Genomic DNA, 22,779 nt, shown 5'->3' with positions numbered 1-22,779 from the left:
GAAGTTAGGGGGTAAAGGGGATATGACGCCATGACAGGAAGTTAGGGGGTAAAGGGGATATGACGCCATGACAGGAAGTTAGGGGGTAAAGGGGATATGACGCCATGACAGGAAGTTAGGGGGTAAAGGGGATATGACGCCATGACAGGAGACCAAATGAAACGCACCGTTACCTTGAATAAAATTATGGATTTCTCTGGGTTTGAACATTGTTGGAAACATTTGGGATAATGTAAGTACACAACTCAAAAAAATATATAACATAGGTCTAGTCGTTTTTAGATATTTTAATGCGGAAATGTTACATATTATACCATTTAAGTATGGTTAAGTTTAAATAGTTTGAGTTTCAGTAGTGTAGTGAGGTGAGATGGAAGGGAGAGCTTTGTAAATAAATAAAATACTTTGCTGCTTCTTCTTCTACCAAACTTAATCACGGTTTGAAACAGCTGAGGAAATCAGTTTGTGCAGAAGCTCTCCCCTCTTAGGTTTGACTGCCTCATATGAAGCGTGACCATATCAGATCTGCTGGGCTGATTTGGCTGCTGATCAATACCAGTGACTCATCGATTAAATTCAGGTTTCGACACATTTCAGCTCCGAGCTGCAGCCAGAGACACTGACGCCAGATCAGTTTTATTCTCCCAGAGTGCATCTTGGTGACAGATGAACCTTTCTGTTCATCTCTGCTCTGATTCCACTTAATGCAACTTGTTTTCTACTTTTTCTACTCTCCTGTTTTTGTTTTCCATACTTTGTTTTATTTAATTCTGGTACTTTTACATCACTGTCTCTTTCTTGTTTTATTTCATATAAAGCACTTTGTAAATATTGTTTTTAGAAAACTGCTACCCCAATAGTTATTATGATTATTATTCCCCCTTGCTTCCTTCCTTCCTTCTTTCCTTCTCTTCTTCCTTCCTTCCCTCCCTCTCTCTTCTTACCCTCTCCTTCCTTCCTCCCTTCCCTCCTTTCTGATCCCTCCTTTCCTTCCTCACTTCTTTCCCTCCTCCCGCCCTTCCCTCTTCCTTCCTTCACTCCTTCCTTCCTCCCTTCCTTCCTTCCCTCCTTTCTTTCCTTCCTCCCTCCCTTCTCTCCTTCCTCCATCCCTCCCTTCCTTCCTCCCCCACCCTCTTCCTCCGTTCTTTCCCTCCTCCCTTCCTTCCTTCCTTCACTCCTTCCTTCCCTCCTTCCTCCCTTCCTTCCTTCCTTCTCTTTCTCCATCACCCTTCCCTCCCCTTCCCTCCTTCCTTGCTTCCTTCCTTCCCTCACTCCTTCCTGCTCTATTTCCTTCCTTCCTTCTTTCACTCCTTCCTTCTTTATTTCCTTCCTTCTTTCCTTTCCTTCCTTCCATCCCTCCTCCGTCACCCCTCCCTCCCACCTTCCTTCCTTCCTCCTTTCCTTCCTCCCTTTCTTCCCTTCTCCCTCCCTCCCTCCCCCTTCTGTCCTTCCTTCCTTCCTTCTGTCTTCCATTCCTTCCCTTCTCTCTCCCTCCCTCCCCTCTCTTCCTCCTTTCTTTCCCTCCTCCCTTCCCCCTTCCTTCTTTCCTTCACTCCTTCCTTCCTCCCTTCCTCCTTTCCTTCCTTCCTTTCCTCCTCCGTCACCCTTCCCTCCTCCTTCCTTCCTTCCTTGCTTCCTTCCTTCCCTCACTCCTTCCTGCTCTATTTCCTTCCTTCCTTCCTTCACTCCTTTCTTCTTTCTTTCCTTCCTTCCTCCTTTCCTTCCTCCCTTTCTTCCCTTCTCCCTCCCTCCCCCCCCCTTCTGTCCTCCCTTCCTCCCCCCCCCCTCCAGCTATCCTGGACGTTCTTCTGTCTCAGCGTTGTGGGAAGATCCTGGTTGGAGATCCTCACCAGCAGATCTACACCTTCAGAGGAGCCGTCAACGCCCTGCGCACCGTGCAGCACACACACCTCTACTACCTCACACAGGTACACACACACACACACACACACACACACACACACACAGATGTACCCTTTATACCCGGTTCACTGGTCATCAAGAGGTTGTTTTCCAGACAGGGAAAGTCAGGGAATTTGAAAAATCCTAAATATATTTTCCAACTTGTTTCACACATTGCTCACAGTAAGACTTACATTAAGATACATTAGGGCTGGGCGATAATTCAATATTATCATTTATCGTTTTTCAGTGGAATCATATCGTGATGATATGAAGATATTTTGATATCATGACACACATTTCTGCTGTCTGAATTGATGATGACAAGCAAATTTTACTTAAAAACTCATAAAATGTGGTATAGTAGGAATTTTATTTGAATATTTCTGTTTTGTTTGACATCACACCTGACATCACCATTCGGTTCAATGAGATGAACATTAATTTGATTATTTACCTTGATTTTGCATACATGAACCATATCGTGACATATATTGATATCGAGAAAAATCCTTATTATCATGATATTGATTTCAGCCATATCGCCCAGCCCTAAGATACATTAAGTCTTCAGACTGAAAAACATGTTCAAACCAGTAAGGAAGAACAGTTTTAGTTTAATGGAAGCACTCTGATTTAGTTATGGAAAGACATGGAAGTCAGTTTAACTACAGTCTGTCACTCCGGAGCTTTTCCATTAGAAGCTGAAAACTGATCCAACACTGACAGTAGGGCTGGGTATCGCCACTGATTTCCCGAATCAATTAAATTCCGATTCACAAGGTTTCGATTCGATTTCCAATTTTATTAAATTCGATTCAATATCGATTCGATTAGAGATATTTCAGTTACAATACCAATTTTGCTTGGATATGAAAGAGATTCTCAGAGAACTAATGCTGTAAATTGTACAAGGAGCCCTCTAACCTGGTGCATTATTAAAAATATTAATATTTACATTTAGAATTGACCCCAAAGCAGTTACATTAATGTTCTTTTTATTTAACATAACCAACACACTACAGCAGTCAACACAATATAGTGCAAGTTGTGCAACTCTCCAGACTCTACAGTCAGTGAGAGTGAGCAGATCAGAGCTTTCTGTAGTGCAGTGTAGCTTCAAGCTTCAAGCATCCACGGGAAAAGGCAAATATTAAAAGATCCATCTCAGGATTTTATGAATCGATATCGGATGGATCATTCAAATGAAGATCGACTTAAATCGGAAAATCTATTTTTTTAAACCCAGCCCTAACTGACAGTGAAACACAAACAGTCCAGTGTTTCACTCTCGGTGGTTTTTTAAGCGTTCACCAGGAAAATGAACCCGTCTCTGTGCAGAGCTTCCGGTTCGGAGCGGAGATCGCCTTCGTCGGCGCCACCATCCTCAAAGTGTGTAAAGGCGTCCAGAAGATTCTGGTGGGAGGAAACCAGAAAGGTAAAAACCGTTTCCGTTAAAGACCACATGACGTGAAAAAATAACAATGTTGATTTCTAGAACTTTTATATCAGAATGAACCGAGCGTCTCTTTTTCCGGTGAGCAGCACGTTTCTGTTGATGACTCCTCCAGAGACTCAGGGGGCGGATATGCATAAATGTATAAATTTCATCCAATCACATTTTGAGAATCGTCAAATTATCCCCCCCGCTGTTTATTTTCCCAGCATGCAGCTTGGTTCAGCTGCAACATGGACGAAAGAGTGTTTTTGTTTCTGGCTGCTTCACCTAAAACTTTTTTCCTCGATGGGCGACTGAGGCGGAGAATATTCCTCCACAACCACTTCCTCTGTATCTCATTAATATTCAAATAAGCCCCTCCCACTGAGGCTTCCTGCCCGAACTTTCTGTTTCATTCAGAAATACGTCAATAGTGTGATAGATGTAACACAGGACAAACGAATGTTGTTGATAATGGTGAAAGGTTTTTACTGTGTTGTTTCTGTGTGTGTGTGTGTGTGTGTGTGTGTGTGTGTGTGTGTGTGTGTGTCCCCTCAGGCAGTGTGTGTGGGGAGAGCGTGGACACGGTGGCGATGGCGAGGTCGGGTGTGAGCGGCGCTCGGGGGCAGACGGCCATCTTGTCGCGGTGCAACGTCAGCGTGTTCAGCGAAGCCGTGCGGCTCACCGACGCAAACCCACACTGCCGCATCCACTTTGTGGGAGTGAGTACACACACACACACACACACACACACACACACACACACACACACACACACACACACACACACACACACACGAAAGCTGCTTTTTTGTTTTTAGTCTTTACTTTTCCTTCTTATTCCATCTATTCATTTTCTGGTTTATATTCCCTTTTTTGTTTTTATTAATCCTTTTTATATTTTTATTTTCTTCATTGTTTTTATTGTTAATTTCCATTTTATCTTTCTTTTTATGCATCTTTTATTCAATGCACTTGATTTTTATTCCTATATCTCTCTAATGTGAAGGGCATTGCACTGCATTAGATTGTACAAAAAGTACTGTATAAATAAATATTGATTGATTGATTGATTTGTGCTGTGTTCCAGCGTTTGAAAAATTATACTGATTGGCCTAAAGGGGCGGGATAATTAAAAGTCAAAATTTTAAACTCAAGTAAGGGAAGACAGAAGGAAGGAAGGAAGGAAGGACAGAAGGGGGGGAGGGAGGGAGAAGGGAAGGAACGGAAGACAGAAGGAAGGAAGGAAGGAAGGAAGGACAGAACGGGTGAAGGAGAGAGGGAGAAGGGAAGAAAGGGAGGAAGGAAGGAAGGGGGGAGGGAAGGAAGGACAGAAGGGGGGAGGGAGGGAGGGAGAAGGGAAGGAACGGAAGACAGAAGGAAGAAAGGAAGGAAGGAAGGACAGAATGGGTGAAGGAGGGAGGGAGAAGGGAAGAAAGGGAGGAAGGAAGGAAGGGGGGAGGGAGGGGTGATGGAGGAGGGAAGGAAGAAAGGAAAGGAAAGAAGGAAGGAAGGAATTTGAAACTCAAATGCGATATGTCCAATTCTGATGAAACTGTAAAACCCCTATTTCATTATTATGGGTTTCAGTGGAGAGTTTTAGTGTCCCATGATAGTCTGAATGTTTCAGAGGCTTTTCATCCTGACAAGAAGAAAACTCTGGGGGGGGGAAACACTGAATACTTGGATTTCTTTGGCATGAAAATGTTCAAAACTAAACATACAAAATCTCGTGTATCAACAGTTTCGGTCCCACCTAACAGATGTGTCTTTCTGTTTTTCCCTCCAGGGAGTGGTGAACGCCGGCCTGAATAAGATCATGGACATCTGGCTGCTGATGCAGGCGCCAACCAAACCCACGAGACGTGAGACGCAAACACACACACACACACACACACACACACACACACACACACACACACACACACACACACACATTTTTCCTAGATCTTCCTACATCTCCTTGTCTTTTTAGAGGCTAGCTGCTCAGCTCCAGCAGGTGCCTTTCTGCTCTGTTTATGTCTGAAGCGTCGATCAGATCCACAACTCTGGAGATACACATGCCTTCTGTTTCTGTCACACTACTCAGCGGCCTGTTGAGCCATATAAATCTATATAAATGCCAAGATTTTGCTTATTATAGACATTTATCACCATGTCAGTAAGCAAAACAGAAGATAACATGAACCAATGTCACTGAATTAAATGCTGGAGATGAGGTTATCCATGGAGCCGCTGAGAAGCTTCTGATTGGCTGCAGAATGCCTACACTCTCTAAAACACTGATTCAAGTCTCCTACATGGTACGTTAATGTTCCTCACATTACAAAAATAAGCCAAACTACACTACCAGTCCACAGTCTGGACCCACCTGACTGAATGTTCTGTGTTCTTCATTCTCTTAAATCCATTCTGATCTAAAGGCTTGAAATGAGTTTCTTAGAGCAGCCGTTCCCAAACTTCAGAATGCTGCGGCCCAATTTGAAATCTGAAAATCTTCCGCGGCCCACCCAACCCTTTAATCACGACTCTGATCAATCCACTAAGATGAAGTATTTCCCTATATATTTTTTATTTCATAAACAGAACATGTGAACGTGGGCATACGGCAATGCAGTGCAAATTAATAATCCATCCACATACATGTAACAATTTGTAAAGCAACAAATGTAAGAAATTAAGTGCAAATAGTGAATTATTATTATTATTATTGTTATTACAATCCATCCAGTGATAGGTACTCACTTGAGTACTTACGAGTCCTTCTTTTAGTTTTCACGGATTCATTTTGATCTTCTGATGATTTGCTTTCCTTTTGCAACCTGACAGCCTCCGCTCCATTTGTACTCTTCCCCCGCCAATCATGAGGTTTTCCCTCAATTACAATTCCCCGCCAATGACGACATATAAGATACGTTCCTGCCGGATCAAAAATAGGTCAGATAAATAAAAAATAACACGTAATTTAAATCCCATGGCTTTGTTTTATTCGTTCTGATTACTTTTTTTAATGCGAATATTTAATCAGAAATATTTTATGGTAATTTCAGACTTAATTACAAAATTGAAAATTAAAAACCTTTTATTTATTTATTGTAAACTAATCCATATCCGGGGATGTGCGCGCCACAACTCCACACAGACTTGCCAAAAATGCCCATAAACAGCATAAATTTGGGAAAATGGAAAAATCAGCTTCGTCAGTCCCTGCCTGTGCCAAAGCTCAATGCCCATGTGCAGTTTCAGATTGATTGGCCGACCCACTGAGGAGCAAAATGGTTTCCTCTCCTTCCTTTATAGTAGGATGACCTCTCGTGGTCCACCTGCAGTACCTTCACAGACCACCAGGGGGCCACAGCTCACACTTTGGGAATCACTGTCTTAGACAAATATAAATAGTGAAGTTGCTCCTATGTATGAATTTCTTTCCAAAGCCTTTGCCTTTCCATCAAGGCAAAGAATCTAAAATATAAGAGAGTTTTGATTTGTGTTTGTCCAAACTTTTGACCGGTAGTGTAGGTCATTTTTCACTTGGATACGCAGATGTTTCTCATGCTGTGTAGTTTCAGTTTTAGTTTTTAGACTCCGCCCCCTCCTCGCTCTCCTGCAGGCATCCAGGACTCGTTCATCCGGTCTTTCCTCAAGTCCAGCCTGCGCGGCTACGCCGGCCTGAAGGAGTACGCCACGCAGAGCGAGGACCGCGAGCTGGAGGCCAAGCTGTCTGTGGTGGAGAAGTACAACAGCCGCATCCCCGAGCTGGTGAGCCGGCTGACCGGCTGCTACGAGAACGACTACCACAACGCAGGTACACACACACACACACACACACACACACACACACACACACACACACAGATACACACACAGATACACTGAAAATAGGATTAATCATGGATTCAGAGCGTCATATTTCACTGCAGCTGAACAAGAAATATTAATGACAGCTTATAGTGAATTTCAGCATATTTAACAAAATAAATAAATAAATACACAGCAGCAACACTTGCCAGACTTGGCATGTCAAAAATGCGTGAGTTAATGCGTGAGTTAACTATAAAGTTTAATGCTTGTTTTAGTCATTCAACATTTAACAGACCTCTGTAAACTAATGTTTAATTAATAGGAAGGATACTACATATTGCCTGAATTGTACACTCTTAATTTGTTTTTTATATTTAATTTCGGTGTAATCCAGGTGACATGAAATGCACTACTTCATTTTCTTAATAGTAGCCTAAATGTAGGCCTGGACTTATCTGACCTCCACTCTGTAGCTCCATGTCAACAGGACGCTTAAAGGCTGCAGGCTCATTCGGGTTTAACTCAAGTCAGCCTCAAGTCAACCTGCCACAGAGCAGGTTAGTTTGAGAGCGTAAGTTGCCATAGTAATTGATCTAGACCAGTGGTTCCCAAACTTTTTAAAGTCCTGTACCCCCTCAAACATTCAGCCTCCTGCTGTGTACCCCCTCTATCTCCACAGATGGAGGCCAACTCTCATATCATGTTACATTTTGCCATGTTTGTAAGCCTGCTACAAAAAGGAAGTGCCGTAAAACTTCAATTAATAGCCTAACCTAGCCTAAATTAACTAACCCACACTTTTATTTGCTTCAAACACTGAACTCAACCGGCCTATATTTGGGACAGGCTCTATATGGGACAGGCCTTTAATTCCTTTCGCACAAAACTCTTGCTCAGTAAAGATGGGAAATACTATCAAATTGTTTATTTAAACCAGTATGAGAGAGAGAGAGAGAGAGAGAGAGAGAGAGAGAGAGAGAGAGAGAGAGAAAAACCCCACTGTGACTGAAGTGTTTTTTTAAAGTGTGGGTTTATTTTTGACACAGAGAGGGTACTACAGATTTTTTTTTGGCGTACCCCCAACGTAACTGCGAGTACCCCTGTGTGTGTACCCCACTTTGGGAATAGCCGATCTAGACTTACTCTGATCTCAGTTTTTGGAACAGAAAATCCTGGATTTTCGTGAATTCTGAATTCTTTGAACAGATCTGGATAATTTACCAATCCTGTTTTCTGGAATACCCCTCGGGTCCTGTCCTGAAAAAGTGGTAAAATAAATGTATTCCTTCCTCCCTTCCTTCACTCCTTCCTTCCGCTCTTCCTTCCCTCGTTCCTTCTTTCGTTCCTCCCTCCCCTCGTTCCAGGGTATCTGCCGGTCCTTAAAGCTTGCACATTTGCACTTTGTACTGCAGAAGGCTGTGACTAAGACAGAGTCATACCAAAGGGATGAGTGATGTTTTGTGACTTGGTCGGAGAGGTGGGAGAAATCAGCTGTTAATGAATTCCAGTGAAGGTGACCAAGACTTTTCGGATGAACTGTAGTTATTTTTAAGAGTTCTGGACAGCTTTTCTAATGTGGAGCGCTCAGCTAGAAGGTTGAACCAGTTATTTATGGAAAGTTTTGATCTATTTTTCCCAGTTGAGAAGAATGACCTTTTTAGCTATTGTTAGGGATGTTAAAATGAAAGGTTTACGGATAGATGGATGGAGGAGAGAGATCACCTAGTAAACAACAGAAGGACAGATACTGAGGCTAAGAATGGTGGACAGTCTGTTCCCACCGGCCTTTAAAATCCTTGAAAGTTTGTTTTTCAGGTAAATAAAATAAGATCTTATCAGGTTTTTTTTTTAAAAAGAATCGATGGCCTTGAAAATGACAAATTCTATGATGCCAATATTGAGTCCTTAAATTTCACTAAACAAGAAAAAAAAACCCGAACCTGAACCCTAACCCTAACCCTGAATCTGCATCTTTAACAATTAATTCTCTTAATGCTGTCCTTTTTTCTTTTATACTTTCAGGTCTTTCATTAGCTGTGTTCAGTCAGAAACAGGCTTCTTTTGCCAGCTTTGTTTCTTTATTCTGGTTTTTGAGTTGGCCTCAAATTAAAAAGTACCTTTAATAATATCTTGAACTAGAAGGGCACTCGGAGAGCAAAGACCTCTACCAAGGTTTGTGCTATTATTGCTTGTTTGTGAGTCGGATCCGGATCCGCTCCAAAATTGAACGGGTTCTTCCTTGGCCCATGCTACACCCTTCCACAAAGTTTCATGAAAATCGGGCCAGTAGTTTTTCCGTAATCCTGCTGACAGACAAACAAACGGCACCGAAAACATAACCTCCTTGTCGGAGGTAATTAGACTTTCTGAAACCTGCAGATAAACTGCACTCATCCCCACTGTGGTTAGAAAGTGTTATTTCCACATGAACTGATGAATCCTCTTGTATATTTTGCTCTGATGAGTAACAGTCTTCCGCTGTATGAGGATCTTGACACCATCAGAGGTTTTATCAGCCGCAAGTTTGTCTTTCTGGAAAGTGACGTGAAGATCTGTTCCGCGTTTTTATTTTAAATACTATCTGCAAACCACATTTCCCTTCCAGGAACCCTGAACTTTAAATACCGACATGATTCACACATACTGTACCTTCTTCTTCTTCTTCGTCGTCTTCCTCCTCTTCCTCCTCAGTGTGTAGTGAATTTTGAAGTGTGTTGTGTTGCTGACGTTCCAGACTTCATCCTGGGAACGGTGCACAAGGCCAAAGGTCTGGAGTTCGACACGGTGATGGTGACCGACGACTTCGTCAAGATTCCCTGCGCCAGACACAACCTGCACCGCCTGTCCGGCTTCTGCTGGGGTCAGACAGAGTTCCTGCACACACACACACACACACACGCACACACACACACACACACACACACACACACACACACCTGCCATGTTCCCTGTCATTCAGCCAACTCTCTTATCCAGAGCCACAGTGCAGCAGCGGAGTAACAACAACAAGTGATAGTAAGGAGTCCAAAAGTCAGTGTGTGTGTGTGTGTGTGTGTGTGTGTGTGTGTGTGTGTGTGTGTGTATGTTGGCAGAAGTGTCCTCTTGAAATGTAGCCAACGCAGCAGGCTTTCCAGATGATTGCAGCAGCAGTAATCTACGACAGCCAAGTGTTACACAACATTCAGACATTATTTAGCAATCCTCAGCGGTTCCCAACAGGAGTCGGACCCGCCTGGACTCAAGTTCATCAGCCTTCGCTCCACAGCTGAGACAAAACACACAGCTCCAGTTTGATTTCTTTGGTCTGAACCAGAGGGGAAAAGTTGACTGTTGCATTTTTGTATTTTGTTCGTTTAGGTTCAGATTGACCAATTAGAAGTAGAGCTGCAATGATTAATCGATTAGCTGTCAACTATTAAATTAATCGCCAACTATTTTGATAATCGATTAATCGGTTTGAGTAATTTTTTAAGAAAAATAAGTCAAAATTCTCTGATTCCAGCTTCTTAAATGTGAATATTTTCTGGTTTCTTTCCTCCTCTATGACAGTAAACTGAATATCTTTGGGTTGTGGACAAAACAAGACATTTGAGGACGTCATCTTGGGCTTTGGGAAACACTGATCCACATTTTTCACCATTTTCTGACATTTTATAGACCAAACAACTAATCGATTAATCAAGAAAATAATCGACAGATTAATCGACAATGAAAATAATTGTTAATTGCAGCCCTAATTAGAAGCCAACCAGGACTTGTAAACAAAAGTCACATGACTCACAAGCAGCTTGTTCATTGGACAGAGTTTTGGTTAGAGACTGGACTTCCTGTAACTTTATCTAGCATGACGGACTTGTCTGTCTCTTCTTCTGTGGTGTTCGCACCAGTTCAGACCACATGAAGAAACAGCTGAATATGAGCATCGGTCCAGACTTCATTTTGTTCTGCTGGGCCTTCCAAGCATGAGGAACCTGCATCCGTCTGGACTGAGGCTCTCGGTGCCGTTATTTGGTGCCACCAGAGGTCAAAGGTCATCGTTCTCACCTGGACAAACCAAACTGAACTGAAGGAGGAGACACTGCAGAGCTCAGAGGAACCGATCAGAACTGACAGCCTGACTGCAGCCTCTCTGTCTCTGCAGGTAATATTCCAGAGGATGAGTGGAACCTGCTGTACGTGGCGGTGACCCGCGCCAAAACCTCCCTGATCTTCACCAAGAACATCAGCCACATCCTCACTCTGGCCGGGGTAGGACATATCCCACAATGCACCTCACTCCTCATCCTGACCTGCGTCTCTGACCGCTGCATGCTGCTGATAATGTGAACAGCCAGCGATGCACATTTGCATCAAGAATACAAACATCTGTAAATCAAGGCATGAATTATTCTCAGCCAGTACAACAGCTTTATTTATTATATCTATTTATATTTTATCTTTATTTGCATGATGGTCAGACAGTCTATCTTTAATACTTTTGTTTCTTTTTAGTTCTGTCCTTTGTTGCCGTTTCATTCAAATCTTTAAGTTCCATTTTCTGTTTTTCTCCAACCTGCTGCTCTGTTCTCTGTGTGACCCAGTTTCCACACAGGAATCAACTCGAGTCAAATGACTTGGACTCGAGTCACAGTTTGAATAGCTTGAGATTTGACTTGATGCATGAAGAGAAGACTTGAGGCTTGACTTGACTTGGGTTCTGGTGACTTGGGACTTGACTCTGACTTGTACTCTGATGACTTGAAAAGGTTTCTAAAGTCTTGACTTGAGATCTTGTGTTTGTGTAAATGACTTAGATTGAAAGTGATGAGATTTGTTCCAGCAGACGACTGAATTTAAATTCTGTTTTCTGAATTTGTATGGAATGATTGAATTTATTGAAGTTGAAACTGATTCTAGAAATCAAACTCATGATGCTCTTACCAAGTTTTTATCCTATTAAAACCATATTGCATTGAAAAGTCCTAGATATTTAGTTTTCTTTAAGATATTAAATTGATACTGGACTCTTGACTTGACTTGAGACTTGACATTAATGACATGGACTTGACTTGGACTTGATTTGGTAATTTACATTTAGACTTGGGACTTGACTTGAGACTTGAGCCTCAAGACTGACTTGGGACTCGAGCAAAGCTGACTTGGTCTGCATCCTGTCCATTTAGTTAGAGTAATCAGATTACTGTTTTGTTTGTGGTAACGAGTAACTTAACGCGTTTGTTTTACAATTTATATAATCAGTTATTAGTTACTTTCTCAAACTTGCATTTCACTACTTTTATTTTTATTTCAAATGGTTAAATGTTTAGTTAGTGCAAATTTAAAAAAAAAGAAAGTTTTGTGCTACATGATGTCATTAAAAGCAGACTCTTCAGTAGCTTTCAGAATGAACACAACAGTAAGATGCAGAACTTGGAAATATTCACATTACTTTGAACCAATGGCAGAAAAGTATTTAGAAGAAGAACATTATATTTAACCGTAAGCTTCCCTTTCACTGTCATACTGAAGATCTGATTTGAAAGCACTTGTGAGAACTGTCTGCTGTTTATTCTGAGAGCCGACAGACAGGATCAGTTAGTTTCCTCTGATCTGACTCGTTTACTGTCAGTGGAACCAGATCAGTGAAACTAACGTGATGTTTTCTTTACATTACAGTAGATCTTAAAGATTTTAAATGCTACTTACTTTCAGTAAAGACTAACTTAGTAGAGTAACTATACTGAACAAAAATGTAATGCAACAGGTAAAGTTTTGGCCCCTAGTTTCAAGAGCTAAAATAAAATGTCACATAATTGTTTCCCACAAAAAAAGCATATTTCTTTCAAATCCTGTCCACAAATTTGTTTACATCTGTGTCGGTTAGCCGAGAATAATTTTCTTATATGACCTAATTATATGAACAAAGTAAAATCTTCAAAGTGAAATTGTTGCGTTTTATATTTTTGTGGTAAATAAAGTAAATAATATAGTTTCAAAAGTAACTTTCTGGGGCACCCTGGTGGCTCACGGAGTAGGGCGCGGGTTCGAATCCGTCCCATGGTCCTTTGCTGCATGTCCTCCCCTTGCTCTCTCTCCCATACCTTCCTGTCTCTTTCTCACTATATCTCTCAAATAAAGCATAAAATGCCAAAAATAAATCTTCAAAAAAAAAAAAAAGTAACTTTCTCCAACACTCATCAGGACTAACTCCACTGTTTTCATATCTACTTTATTGCCGGTTCCACTCTCTTTTTACTCTTCTCTCTCTCTGTCTGTTGTGTTAGTGTCTCTCTCTCTGCCCTCTGGGTTGTGGGTTTCCTCTGCCCCTCGTTCAGGTGTGAGGACGCTGCGGTCGTGCAGCTGGCTCACAGGAAGCTGCTGTGGTTCAGAAAGTCCCTCACCTTCCTCACACCGCCCTCTCTCCTCTTCAGTGTTTCCCCACACAGAGACTTTACTTGGGCGGGCCGCCCAGGTATATTAACGGCCGCAAAAGTATATTTGGCGACCCGTTTTAGCATTTTTTATTTTTATTTTTTTATCCGTCCGAGAGAACGACGCCATCCGCGATCGTTTAACTAGACGATCTCCCCTGGCTCTGCTCTGCCCCTCCAGGGTTTCCCACAGAAAGCTTTGTGGCAGGGGCCGTACCGCTCTTTTTGCTGCATGTCCTCCCCTCTCTCTCCCATACCTTCCTGTCTCTCTCTCACACTGTCTCTATCAAAAATAAAGCATAAAATGCCTAAAAAAATGTATATAAAAAAAAGAAAACTTTGTGGCAGGCCGCCACAATATCAGCACCGACCGCCACTCTTTTTTTTACTATTTAATCGTAGAACTGCGTGTAGCGCATTGATTCGCTCAGACCCTAATTGCTCCATGCGATCTCTCTCTCTCTGTCTCTCTCTGTCTCTCTCTCTCTGTCTCTCTCTCTCTCTCTCTCTCTCTCTCTCTCTCTCTCTCTCTCTCTCTCTCTCTCTCTCTCTCTCCCTCCCTCCCTCCGGACGCGTCTGTTCGCCTCCCACTGCACATGTGCGAGGGATATCTTTTTTTCCATGCCAAGAAGACGGCCCACTGAATTCCCAAAAAGAAGAACTAACAGTTAACGTTACTCGGAATCCTACTATAAACTGAGGAAAAACCCTGTCCGTCTGTCTGTCTGTCTGTCTGCATCCATTTTGCTCCTCAATGGGTTGGCCAATCAATCTGAAACTGCACATGGGCATTGAGCATTGGCATAGGCAGGGACTGACGAAGCTGATTTTTCAATTTTCCCAAATTTATGCTGTTTATGCTCATTTTTGGCAAGTCTGCGCGGAGTTGTGGCGCGCACATCCCCGGGTCTGGACTAGTACAGCTGAGTTTCAGAGATGACTCTGAATGTTTGCTCCCTCAATCCAGATTAATATTGAAACATATTTTCAAAGAAGGAAAAGGACTGGTCCTGAGGAGGAGCAGGACAGTCTGGACCAGAGGAGCTGAGCAGTAAAACAGAGCAGATAATAAAGTCAAAGGCTGTGATGTAACGATGTAAAGATACAGGAGAGTGACAGCACAGAGAGATGCAGCAGGGCAGAGGGCAGAACAGCTGATTTCTCATTTCTATTCTTCACCTTGTAGACAAAAGCAAGCGACAAACAGAACAGCGTAGCACTTTATATTTTTAAGTTATGCTATCTTTGACACAAAGTACTTTAGATATTAGAAAATGGAGTACATTAGATAATTTTTCAGCCATCCAGGTAATGGGATCCTTTATTGATATTAGCCTATATACTGACAATATAAGAGAATACAAGGATAAAAAGGCACTCAACCCCCGCCTCCCCCCCCCCCCGTTGCCAACCCACCCACCACCACACACCACAAATTCATCAGAATTCTGTGGGTAACACTGACGCTCTTTCAACTCACAACATCACAGTTCTGCGGAGAAGTTTCGCTTCCTGAAGTTAAGCTTGTTGTCTAACCACAGTGTGCGAGTCCTCCTGGTTCAGCTAAACTCACACTGAGAGAGTGAGTTTTATCTTTAGTACCTTTCTGTCCAGGGTTTCTGCTGGTAAAGGGGTTATACTGGAATACAGAGGTGAGAGCAAGTCAACTCTGCTCGGGTCCCAAGTCAGTCTCAAGTCTTCAGGCACAAGTCTCAAGTCAAGTCCCAAGTCTAAATGTAGATTACCAAGTCAAGTCCAAGTCATTAATGTCAAGTCTCAAGTCTAAATGTAGAACAGCAAGTCAAGTCAGAACAAATCAAGAGTCCAGTATCAATTGAATATCTTAAAGAAAACTAAATATCTAGGACTTTTCAATGCAATATGGTTTTAATAGGATAAAAACTTGGTAAGAGCATCATGAGTTTGATTTCTATAATCAGTTTCAACTTCAATAAATTCAATCATTCCATACAAATTCAGAAAACAGAATTTAAATTCAGTCGTCTGCTGGAACAAATCTCATCACTTTCAATCTGAGTCATTTACACAAACACAAGATCTCAAGTCAAGACTTTAGAAACCTTTTCAAGTCATCAGAGTACAAGTCAGAGTCAAGTCCCAAGTCACCAGAACCCAAGTCAAGTCAAGTCTCAAGCAATTAAAACTGTGACTCGAATCTGACTCGAGTCCGAGTCATGTGACGTGAATCCCCACCTCTGCTGGAACATCATGGAATCTAGAGTGTCATTCCAGTCAGGGAATTGGGTAAATTTATCTTGGGAAAGTCGGGGGAATATCAGGGAATTTTACAAATTTTACAAAGTTTTCAGACTCAAAATCAGCATCAACAAACCAGAAAGCAAGAGCAGTTTTAGGTCATGGAAGCGCTCCAGTCTAGTTTAGGGAAAGTCCTGGGAAAAATCAAGGAGTTTTATATCATCTGGGTCTTTGGTCTTTATCGGCTGCAACAACCAGCTGTTTATTGGCTGTCAGAGAAAAGAAGGGAACTGCACTTTCTCATCCTTTTTCTATTATGCAGCAGAAAGTGAACATTGCTTCACTTCCTGAGATGAAGCCAGATGGGAGGACTTAGTTTCTGGCAGGCAGCTGTGGAGGATTGGAAACACATTTACTAAAACAGTTTTTTTCATCCAACCCGGTGGTATTTTGGCAGCCATGTGATATTGTATTGCAGATGTAGCTATGATAAAAAAATTTATAAAGTAATTTGAACTATTTTTAACTTCCTTGAACAAAACTATCTTTCTCTTGAAGGTGGTTTGGCTGCAGTTGAGCTTCTTCCCAGTGTGAAGTAGCTGGTGGCTTGTAAAACCACAGCATTAAATCACATACTGGCCTCAGTCCAGTGCGTCTCCTCGGACTCTTTCTCTCTGAAGGTGCAGCAGCTGAGTTTCCTCTCCTCTTTTCTGTCCTCTGCTTCTTGACTGTGAGACGCACAGCGCTGATGCAAGTCGAGTCGGCGGGACACTCGACCGAAAAGCAGCTGCTTTATATTTCACAGAATCCCAAACTTTCTGAATCCCAGGAGGTTTTAATCCCAGAGCAGCGCAGTGCAGTCGTTTGTTCTGATGTGTGTTGAGTTCCAGGTCTTGACTCGGTCCTCCAGGTGACGTCATGTGGAGCCGCGCTGCGTAACCTTTTTGACTCGTTACTTAAAACAAAGCCATGTCTAAACCCCTCCCCGCCCCCTCACAAGCTGCAGAGTTCAACCAGACAATGACTTTTCACTTTGTTTCATTTGATTATCAGAGGAGGCCGAGAGGCTGAAAACTATTCAGTATTTAACAAGAAAAAAAGCAAAAATCAGGAAAATAGACATAATAATACAATTGTATTGTAGAAATATGATATCATCTCACGACCTCCCAAAATTATCTCATTACCCCCTGGGGGGTCCCGACCCCCAGGTTGAGAACCTGATCTAGAAGACACATAAAATACAACTGAGCACAATGATGAAAATTTTAAAATAAGGGATTATGGTGTGATTCTGTCAGGAAAATATTATTTTGAGTTGATGGTGCATCGTGAATATGTATGGAAGCCCGTTTCTGCCACCTGTTAAAAAAAATATTTTTCCATCATGAACTGAAATTTTTTTTCTCAATATTATGACTTAGCATCTCATAATTATGAGATGCTAAGTCATTATTATGAGATGCTGTCATATTTATGATACTATGAGATAGTATCTCATAATAATGACTTAGCATCTCATAATGACTTAGCATCTCATAATTATGAGATAGTATCTCATAATAATGACTTAGCATGTCATAATAATGACTTAGCATCTCATAATAATGACTTAGCATCTCATATTGACTTAGCATCTCATAATAATGACTTAGCATCTCATATTGACTTAGCATCTCATAATAATGACTTAGCATCTCATAATGACTTAGCATCTCATAATAATGACTTAGCATCTCATAATTATGAGATGCTAAGTTATAATATTGAGAAAAAAAATTCAATTCATGATGGAAAAAAAGAGAAAAGTGCCATATTTTTTTTAACAGGTGGCAGAAACGGGCTTCCATACATATGTCTGTTCATGTCTGTTCAGCAAATCAAAACAAAGCAGTGCAACCGGATATCTAAACATGTAAATGTGTTCCTCAACATTAAGACTACATCTCTATATGTATGAGAGTTTAAATGAAATGTCCATTTTGACCGCGGCCCTGTCCCTGTCCCTGTCCTCTCCCTCTGTCCTGCAGGAGTACTTCCTGAGGTCGGAGCTGACCGGCCCCCTGCTGAAGGACGGCCTGCCCCCCCGCTGCTGCGTCCGGGACTGTCCCAACTCCGTCACCCCCGGCTCCGCCTTCACCATGTGCAAACGGCCTATGAAATATGTAAGAACACACCTCCAAACAACACAAGACCAGTTACACAAAATATTACTCACAGCCTCAGTAGCATCAGTTTCCGTTCCTTCTATTTAAAGCAGACTTCTGGGAATTTTGTCACTGCATCACCTTGATTCAAAAGAAACATTTACAGCAACCGGTTTACATACACAGCCCCCATTTATTTTCACTGAGCACCTGGAACAAGAAACAAAGTTGTCCAACATCAGAGCAGGAAAAGGATTTATGTCTCTTTGCTATCATCATGTGTTGGAGGTTAAAGGAGTCCAGAGGGAAACGAGGAAACGAGATCTTCTCTCCGGCCGCGTTCACAGCTTTGTTCCTCTGGTTTGTGCGGTCAGGGTGATGACCTCATACGGTGGCCCAGACAGACAATCTGCGCTGCATAAACTCTAAGGCACACTGCAAATAAAAAGTGTGCTGAAACAAAGGAACACACTACATCAACCAAACACACAATAAAAACCCACAACGAAAGTTTTAATCGCTTGAGACTTGACTTGATGCATGAAGAGAAGACTTGAGACTTGACTTGACTTGGGTTCTGGTGACTTGGGACTTGACTCTGACTTGTACTCTGATGACTTGAAAAGGTTTCTAAAGTCTTGACTTGAGATCTTGTGTTTGTGTAAATGACTCAGATTGAAAGTGATGAGATTTGTTCCAGCAGACGACTGAATTTAAATTCTGTTTTCTGAATTTGTATGGAATGATTGAATTTATTGAAGTTGAAACTGATTCTAGAAATCAAACTCATGATGCTCTTACCAAGTTTTTATCCTATTAAAACCATATTGCATTGAAAAGTCCTAGATATTTAGTTTTCTTTAAGATATTAAATTGATACTGGACTCTTGATTTGTTCTGACTTGACTTGCTGTTCTACATTTAGACTTGAGACTTGACATTAATGACTTGGACTTGACTTGGAAATCTACATTTAGACTTGAGACTTGACATTAATGACTTGGACTTGACTTGGAAATCTACATTTAGACTTGGGACTTGACTTGAGACTTGTGCCTGAAGACTTGAGACTGACTTGGGACTCGAGCAGAGCTGACTTGCTCTCACCTCTGTGACCTGTCTCTCCCTCACCTCTGTGACCTGTCTCTCTCTCACCTCTGTGACCTGTCTCTCTCTCACCTCTGTGACCTGTCTCTCTCTCACCTCTGTGACCTGTCTGTCTCTCACCTCTGTGACCTGTCTGTCTCTCACCTCTGTGACCTGTCTCTCTCTCTCTCCTCTCAGATGGACAGTGTGTGTCCCGGCGGCCCGCTGTGTGAGATGTGTGTGTGGAAACGCATCGGGCCGACGGCCTTCCTCATGACGGACGACGTGCTCTCATTGGCCGAAGCGCAGGAGAGGCTGGAGCTGCCAATCAACTACCAGATGCTGCTGGTGCTCTTCTGACACGCCCGCGCCGCTACCTAGGGACTTCAGAATAAAAGCCTCTTTGTCGATGTTGTCACGGAAAGGAGTTTCTCAGGTGAACTTGAACATGCTGACCAGCACAGAGACACTGGAACAACAATCTGTTTGTTTGTTTTTAAAGACTTTTTCTTGTCGGTTGTGGACAGACGATCTGAGCAGGAGTGACGCACGCTCACTAAATTTCATCAGTAACATTACCAGCTGCCCGATGTGACTGTATTTTCTATTGTTTTATGTGTATTTTCCTCCATGGAAGAGAGAGAGAGAGAGAGAGACTTTTATTTTCTAACTTATAACAGAGGTGCCTTCAGGCAAGGCACCCAGTGACAGACTGGTTTAACTGGGCAGCTCCCAGTGTGACTGTGACCCTGTGTGAGTTGGACGGAGCTGAAAGGGTGAATCATGCTCCACAAAAAAAAACAAAAAACTGAATAGATAAAGATTCAAACATAAATAAAAGAAAACTGCCAGCAGACTTGTCTAATCTTGTTGTTCGTGTATTGAGAAATCAACAAGTGAAACATCGTCACTGTGACCGCCTTTACACCTCGCATTAAAATGTGTTTTGGTGATCGGATTGCAGTCGGATAGTTCTTGACCACATGAAAGTACAGGTGTAAATGCACCCGAGACGCATCGAGGACGGATTGTGATCCGATCGGCCGAACCGCCTCCGGAGGTGGTCAGGGACGCATCGTGACCACACTGAACACAAGTGGAAATGCAATCCACATACAACAACTACGTGGGCGGAAATACGGAATCGCGCCGACTTTCGTCTTCGGCATTCCAGTTGTTGAAGACGGCTTCTTCCCCCGCTTCCAAAAGGCAAATTTATGGTTTCTGCGGTGTTCCCGGTGTTCCCGGTGTGCCCGGTGTGCCCGGTGTGCCCGGTGTGCCCGGTGTTCCCGGTGTTCCCGGTGTTCCCGGTGTGCCCGGTGTGCCCGGTGTGCCCGGTGTTCCCGGTGTGCCCGGCAGACCGTTCTCTCCACAGAGCCACAGCACTTCATGGTAAATGCTGCAGCAGCACGGTGTTCACAGAGAGCGCAGAATCTCCTCCTGTTGTCCATTTTTGCCGGTTGTCAGCTGTCACTTGGCTCGATTAGACTTACTTCCCTGGTAACCAACTAACATAGCAACCATTAACCAATCATAGCCTCTGAACTGATTGCGGCGTTTACAGAGGCCTCCGCAGAGTTTCATTTTTTGAGAGGAACACCGGCCACACCGCAGAAACCATAAATTTGCCTAGTCCATACAATAGCGCGGCTTCACGGATGGGTATCATCTTTTTTTTTTTTTTTTTTTGGACCCACGCAAACGAGAGGAGGATGTGACGTTCGGTTGTTTGAGCTGGACAGAGCAATCGGATCTCAGTGTGGACACTGGAGACACATATTAATACCAGGTGTAAATGTAATCAGGTTAAATCATATCTAGATGCAATCTGGATACGAGACGCATTTTAATGCAAGGTGTAAAGGGGGCCTGTGTTTCAGAACTCAGTGAATCTCTCGTCACATTAAAGCAGCGCTTCTCTGAGCCTTCAGAGTGAACACTTCACCGAACTCATTTTCCCTTTCCAGGTTGTTTCATTTGATATCAGAGGAGAAAAATTCAGTATTTGACAAGAAAAAAGCAAAAATTACAGAAAAATCTGAAAAAATTGCCATAACTATGAATTTATATGGTAGAAAAATGTTTTTTTCTATTCTGTAAATCATCTTGTGACCCCCCAAAAACACCCTGTGACTCCCTGGGGAGTCCCAACCCCCAGTTTGAGAACCACTGGTTTAAAGAGATGATTATACTTGATGTTAGGATATATGTAATGTTAGTGTAAGTTTGCAATAGATTTGGTTGTAGCATTAAAAATACTCCTCTGTTTGTTAGAGGCAGATAATGTGCTGCCAGTCAGCCGGGGATTCTGGGAAACGCTGTGAAACAGGCAGCGATAAATCAGATGTGCGAAACCACACACAGTTATCAGCATGGAGAGTGTTAAGAAGAAATTACCCAATAACTCAAATGCAAAATCCTTTCAGGTCACCAAAAAAAACAAAAACGAACCAGCTCAGCAGGCGAGCCAGCTGAACATGCTGAACATGCTGAACACACGCTGAACACGCTGAACACGCTGAACACATGCTGAACACATGCTGAACACATGCTGAACACGCTGAACACGCTGAACACGCTGAACACACGCTGAACATGCTGAACACATGCTGAACACACGCTGAACACACGCTGAACACGCTGAACACGCTGAACACACGCTGCACATGCTGAACATGCTGAACACACGCTGAACACACGCTAAACACATGCTGAACATGCTGAACATGCTGAACACACGCTGAACACGCTGAACACGCTGAACACACGCTGAACACATGCTGACATCACTGATGAAGGCATCACAGTGAGAATTATTTTTACCCAGCAGAAAGTATCCACATCAAATTTCATATTTATTTACAGCCTTTGTTTTACCATTTTAAAATAGTTTAAAGCCATGTTGAACTCTTCTAGTAGCTCGGGTTGTTTGTAAATCAGCAGGAAAAAAAGTGAGAGACAAGACTTATTGGTGTATTTTGGCACATTCTGCCAACATATATATAAAAAACGAGTCTCTCACTTTTTATTCGCCTGTTTACAATTATTGGTAAACTTATTATTTTCTTTACAGTTTGACTAGTCATAGTTATAATGCGACCAGGCAGAATGGTAATTCAAGATACCTGCAATTACTATCTGACTAGTAACCGAGTGATAACCGGGGACATCTGTAACTGACTCATCAAAATGATATTTTCAGATATCTCAGTTAGAGTTATGACTGGTCAGATCTGTTGTGAGTGACGTGACTAGTACAAGATGAAATGATTTCTGGTCTGCAAATGAAAAACAGCTGTAGAGAAGAGAGGAGAGGAGGAGAAATGAACAACAGGAAACTGTCTGGGCGTGTGTGTGTGTGTGTGTGTGCGTGCGTGTGTGTGTGTGTGCGTGCGTGTGTGTGTGTGTGCGTGCGTGCGTGCGTGTGTGTGTGGGTGTGTGTGTGTGTGTGTGTGTGTGTGTGTGTGTGTGGGTGTGTGTGTCGTCTCTGATAAGAATGTGTCGCTCATGTTTGGAGCCAGAGAAGTCGGAGAGTTTCATTCCAGAGAGAGAGATATCCATCTGGAGAGAGAAGAAGAAGAAAAAACAGCATCGACTCGTACAGAAATGATTGTTGACTTGAAACTGAAGCCCGCCAGCTGCTGCGGGTGGACTCATGACTCTCATGACTCTTATGACTCTTATGACTCCACTCGGTTTTGAAATATCGACAGGTGAATTTTCAGGTAGCAAAATATTTCAGTCAGGATTTCGGAATGAAACCTTTCAGGTCCGACGT

General features: G+C 42.5%; 1 protein-coding gene across 1 annotated transcript in view; it reads left to right on the top strand.

Moving 5' to 3' along the window:
- The window catches only part of fbxo18 (F-box DNA helicase 1), a 42,607-nt gene extending 22,589 nt beyond the window's left edge, over positions 1-20,018 (top strand). The window contains exons 13-21 of the mRNA XM_071517872.1: positions 1,792-1,928; positions 3,244-3,340; positions 3,899-4,062; positions 5,130-5,205; positions 6,951-7,145; positions 9,876-10,001; positions 11,283-11,389; positions 17,799-17,933; positions 19,200-20,018. Of these exons, the coding sequence (XP_071373973.1) occupies positions 1,792-1,928; positions 3,244-3,340; positions 3,899-4,062; positions 5,130-5,205; positions 6,951-7,145; positions 9,876-10,001; positions 11,283-11,389; positions 17,799-17,933; positions 19,200-19,361 (1,199 nt within the window). The 3' untranslated portion in view covers positions 19,362-20,018. The remainder of the gene's footprint in view (positions 1-1,791; positions 1,929-3,243; positions 3,341-3,898; positions 4,063-5,129; positions 5,206-6,950; positions 7,146-9,875; positions 10,002-11,282; positions 11,390-17,798; positions 17,934-19,199) is intronic.
- The last annotated feature ends 2,761 nt before the right edge of the window (positions 20,019-22,779 follow it).

Source organism: Centroberyx affinis, unplaced genomic scaffold, assembly GCF_046629955.1.
Source record: "Centroberyx affinis isolate AG114_WGS23_722 - 3 ecotype Tasmania unplaced genomic scaffold, CSIRO-AGI_Caff_v1 ptg000046l_1, whole genome shotgun sequence".
In the NCBI taxonomy this organism is placed as follows: domain Eukaryota; kingdom Metazoa; phylum Chordata; class Actinopteri; order Beryciformes; family Berycidae; genus Centroberyx; species Centroberyx affinis.
The sequence above is the reverse complement of the archived record's forward strand: the minus strand, read 5'-3'. Positions and strand labels throughout refer to the sequence as shown.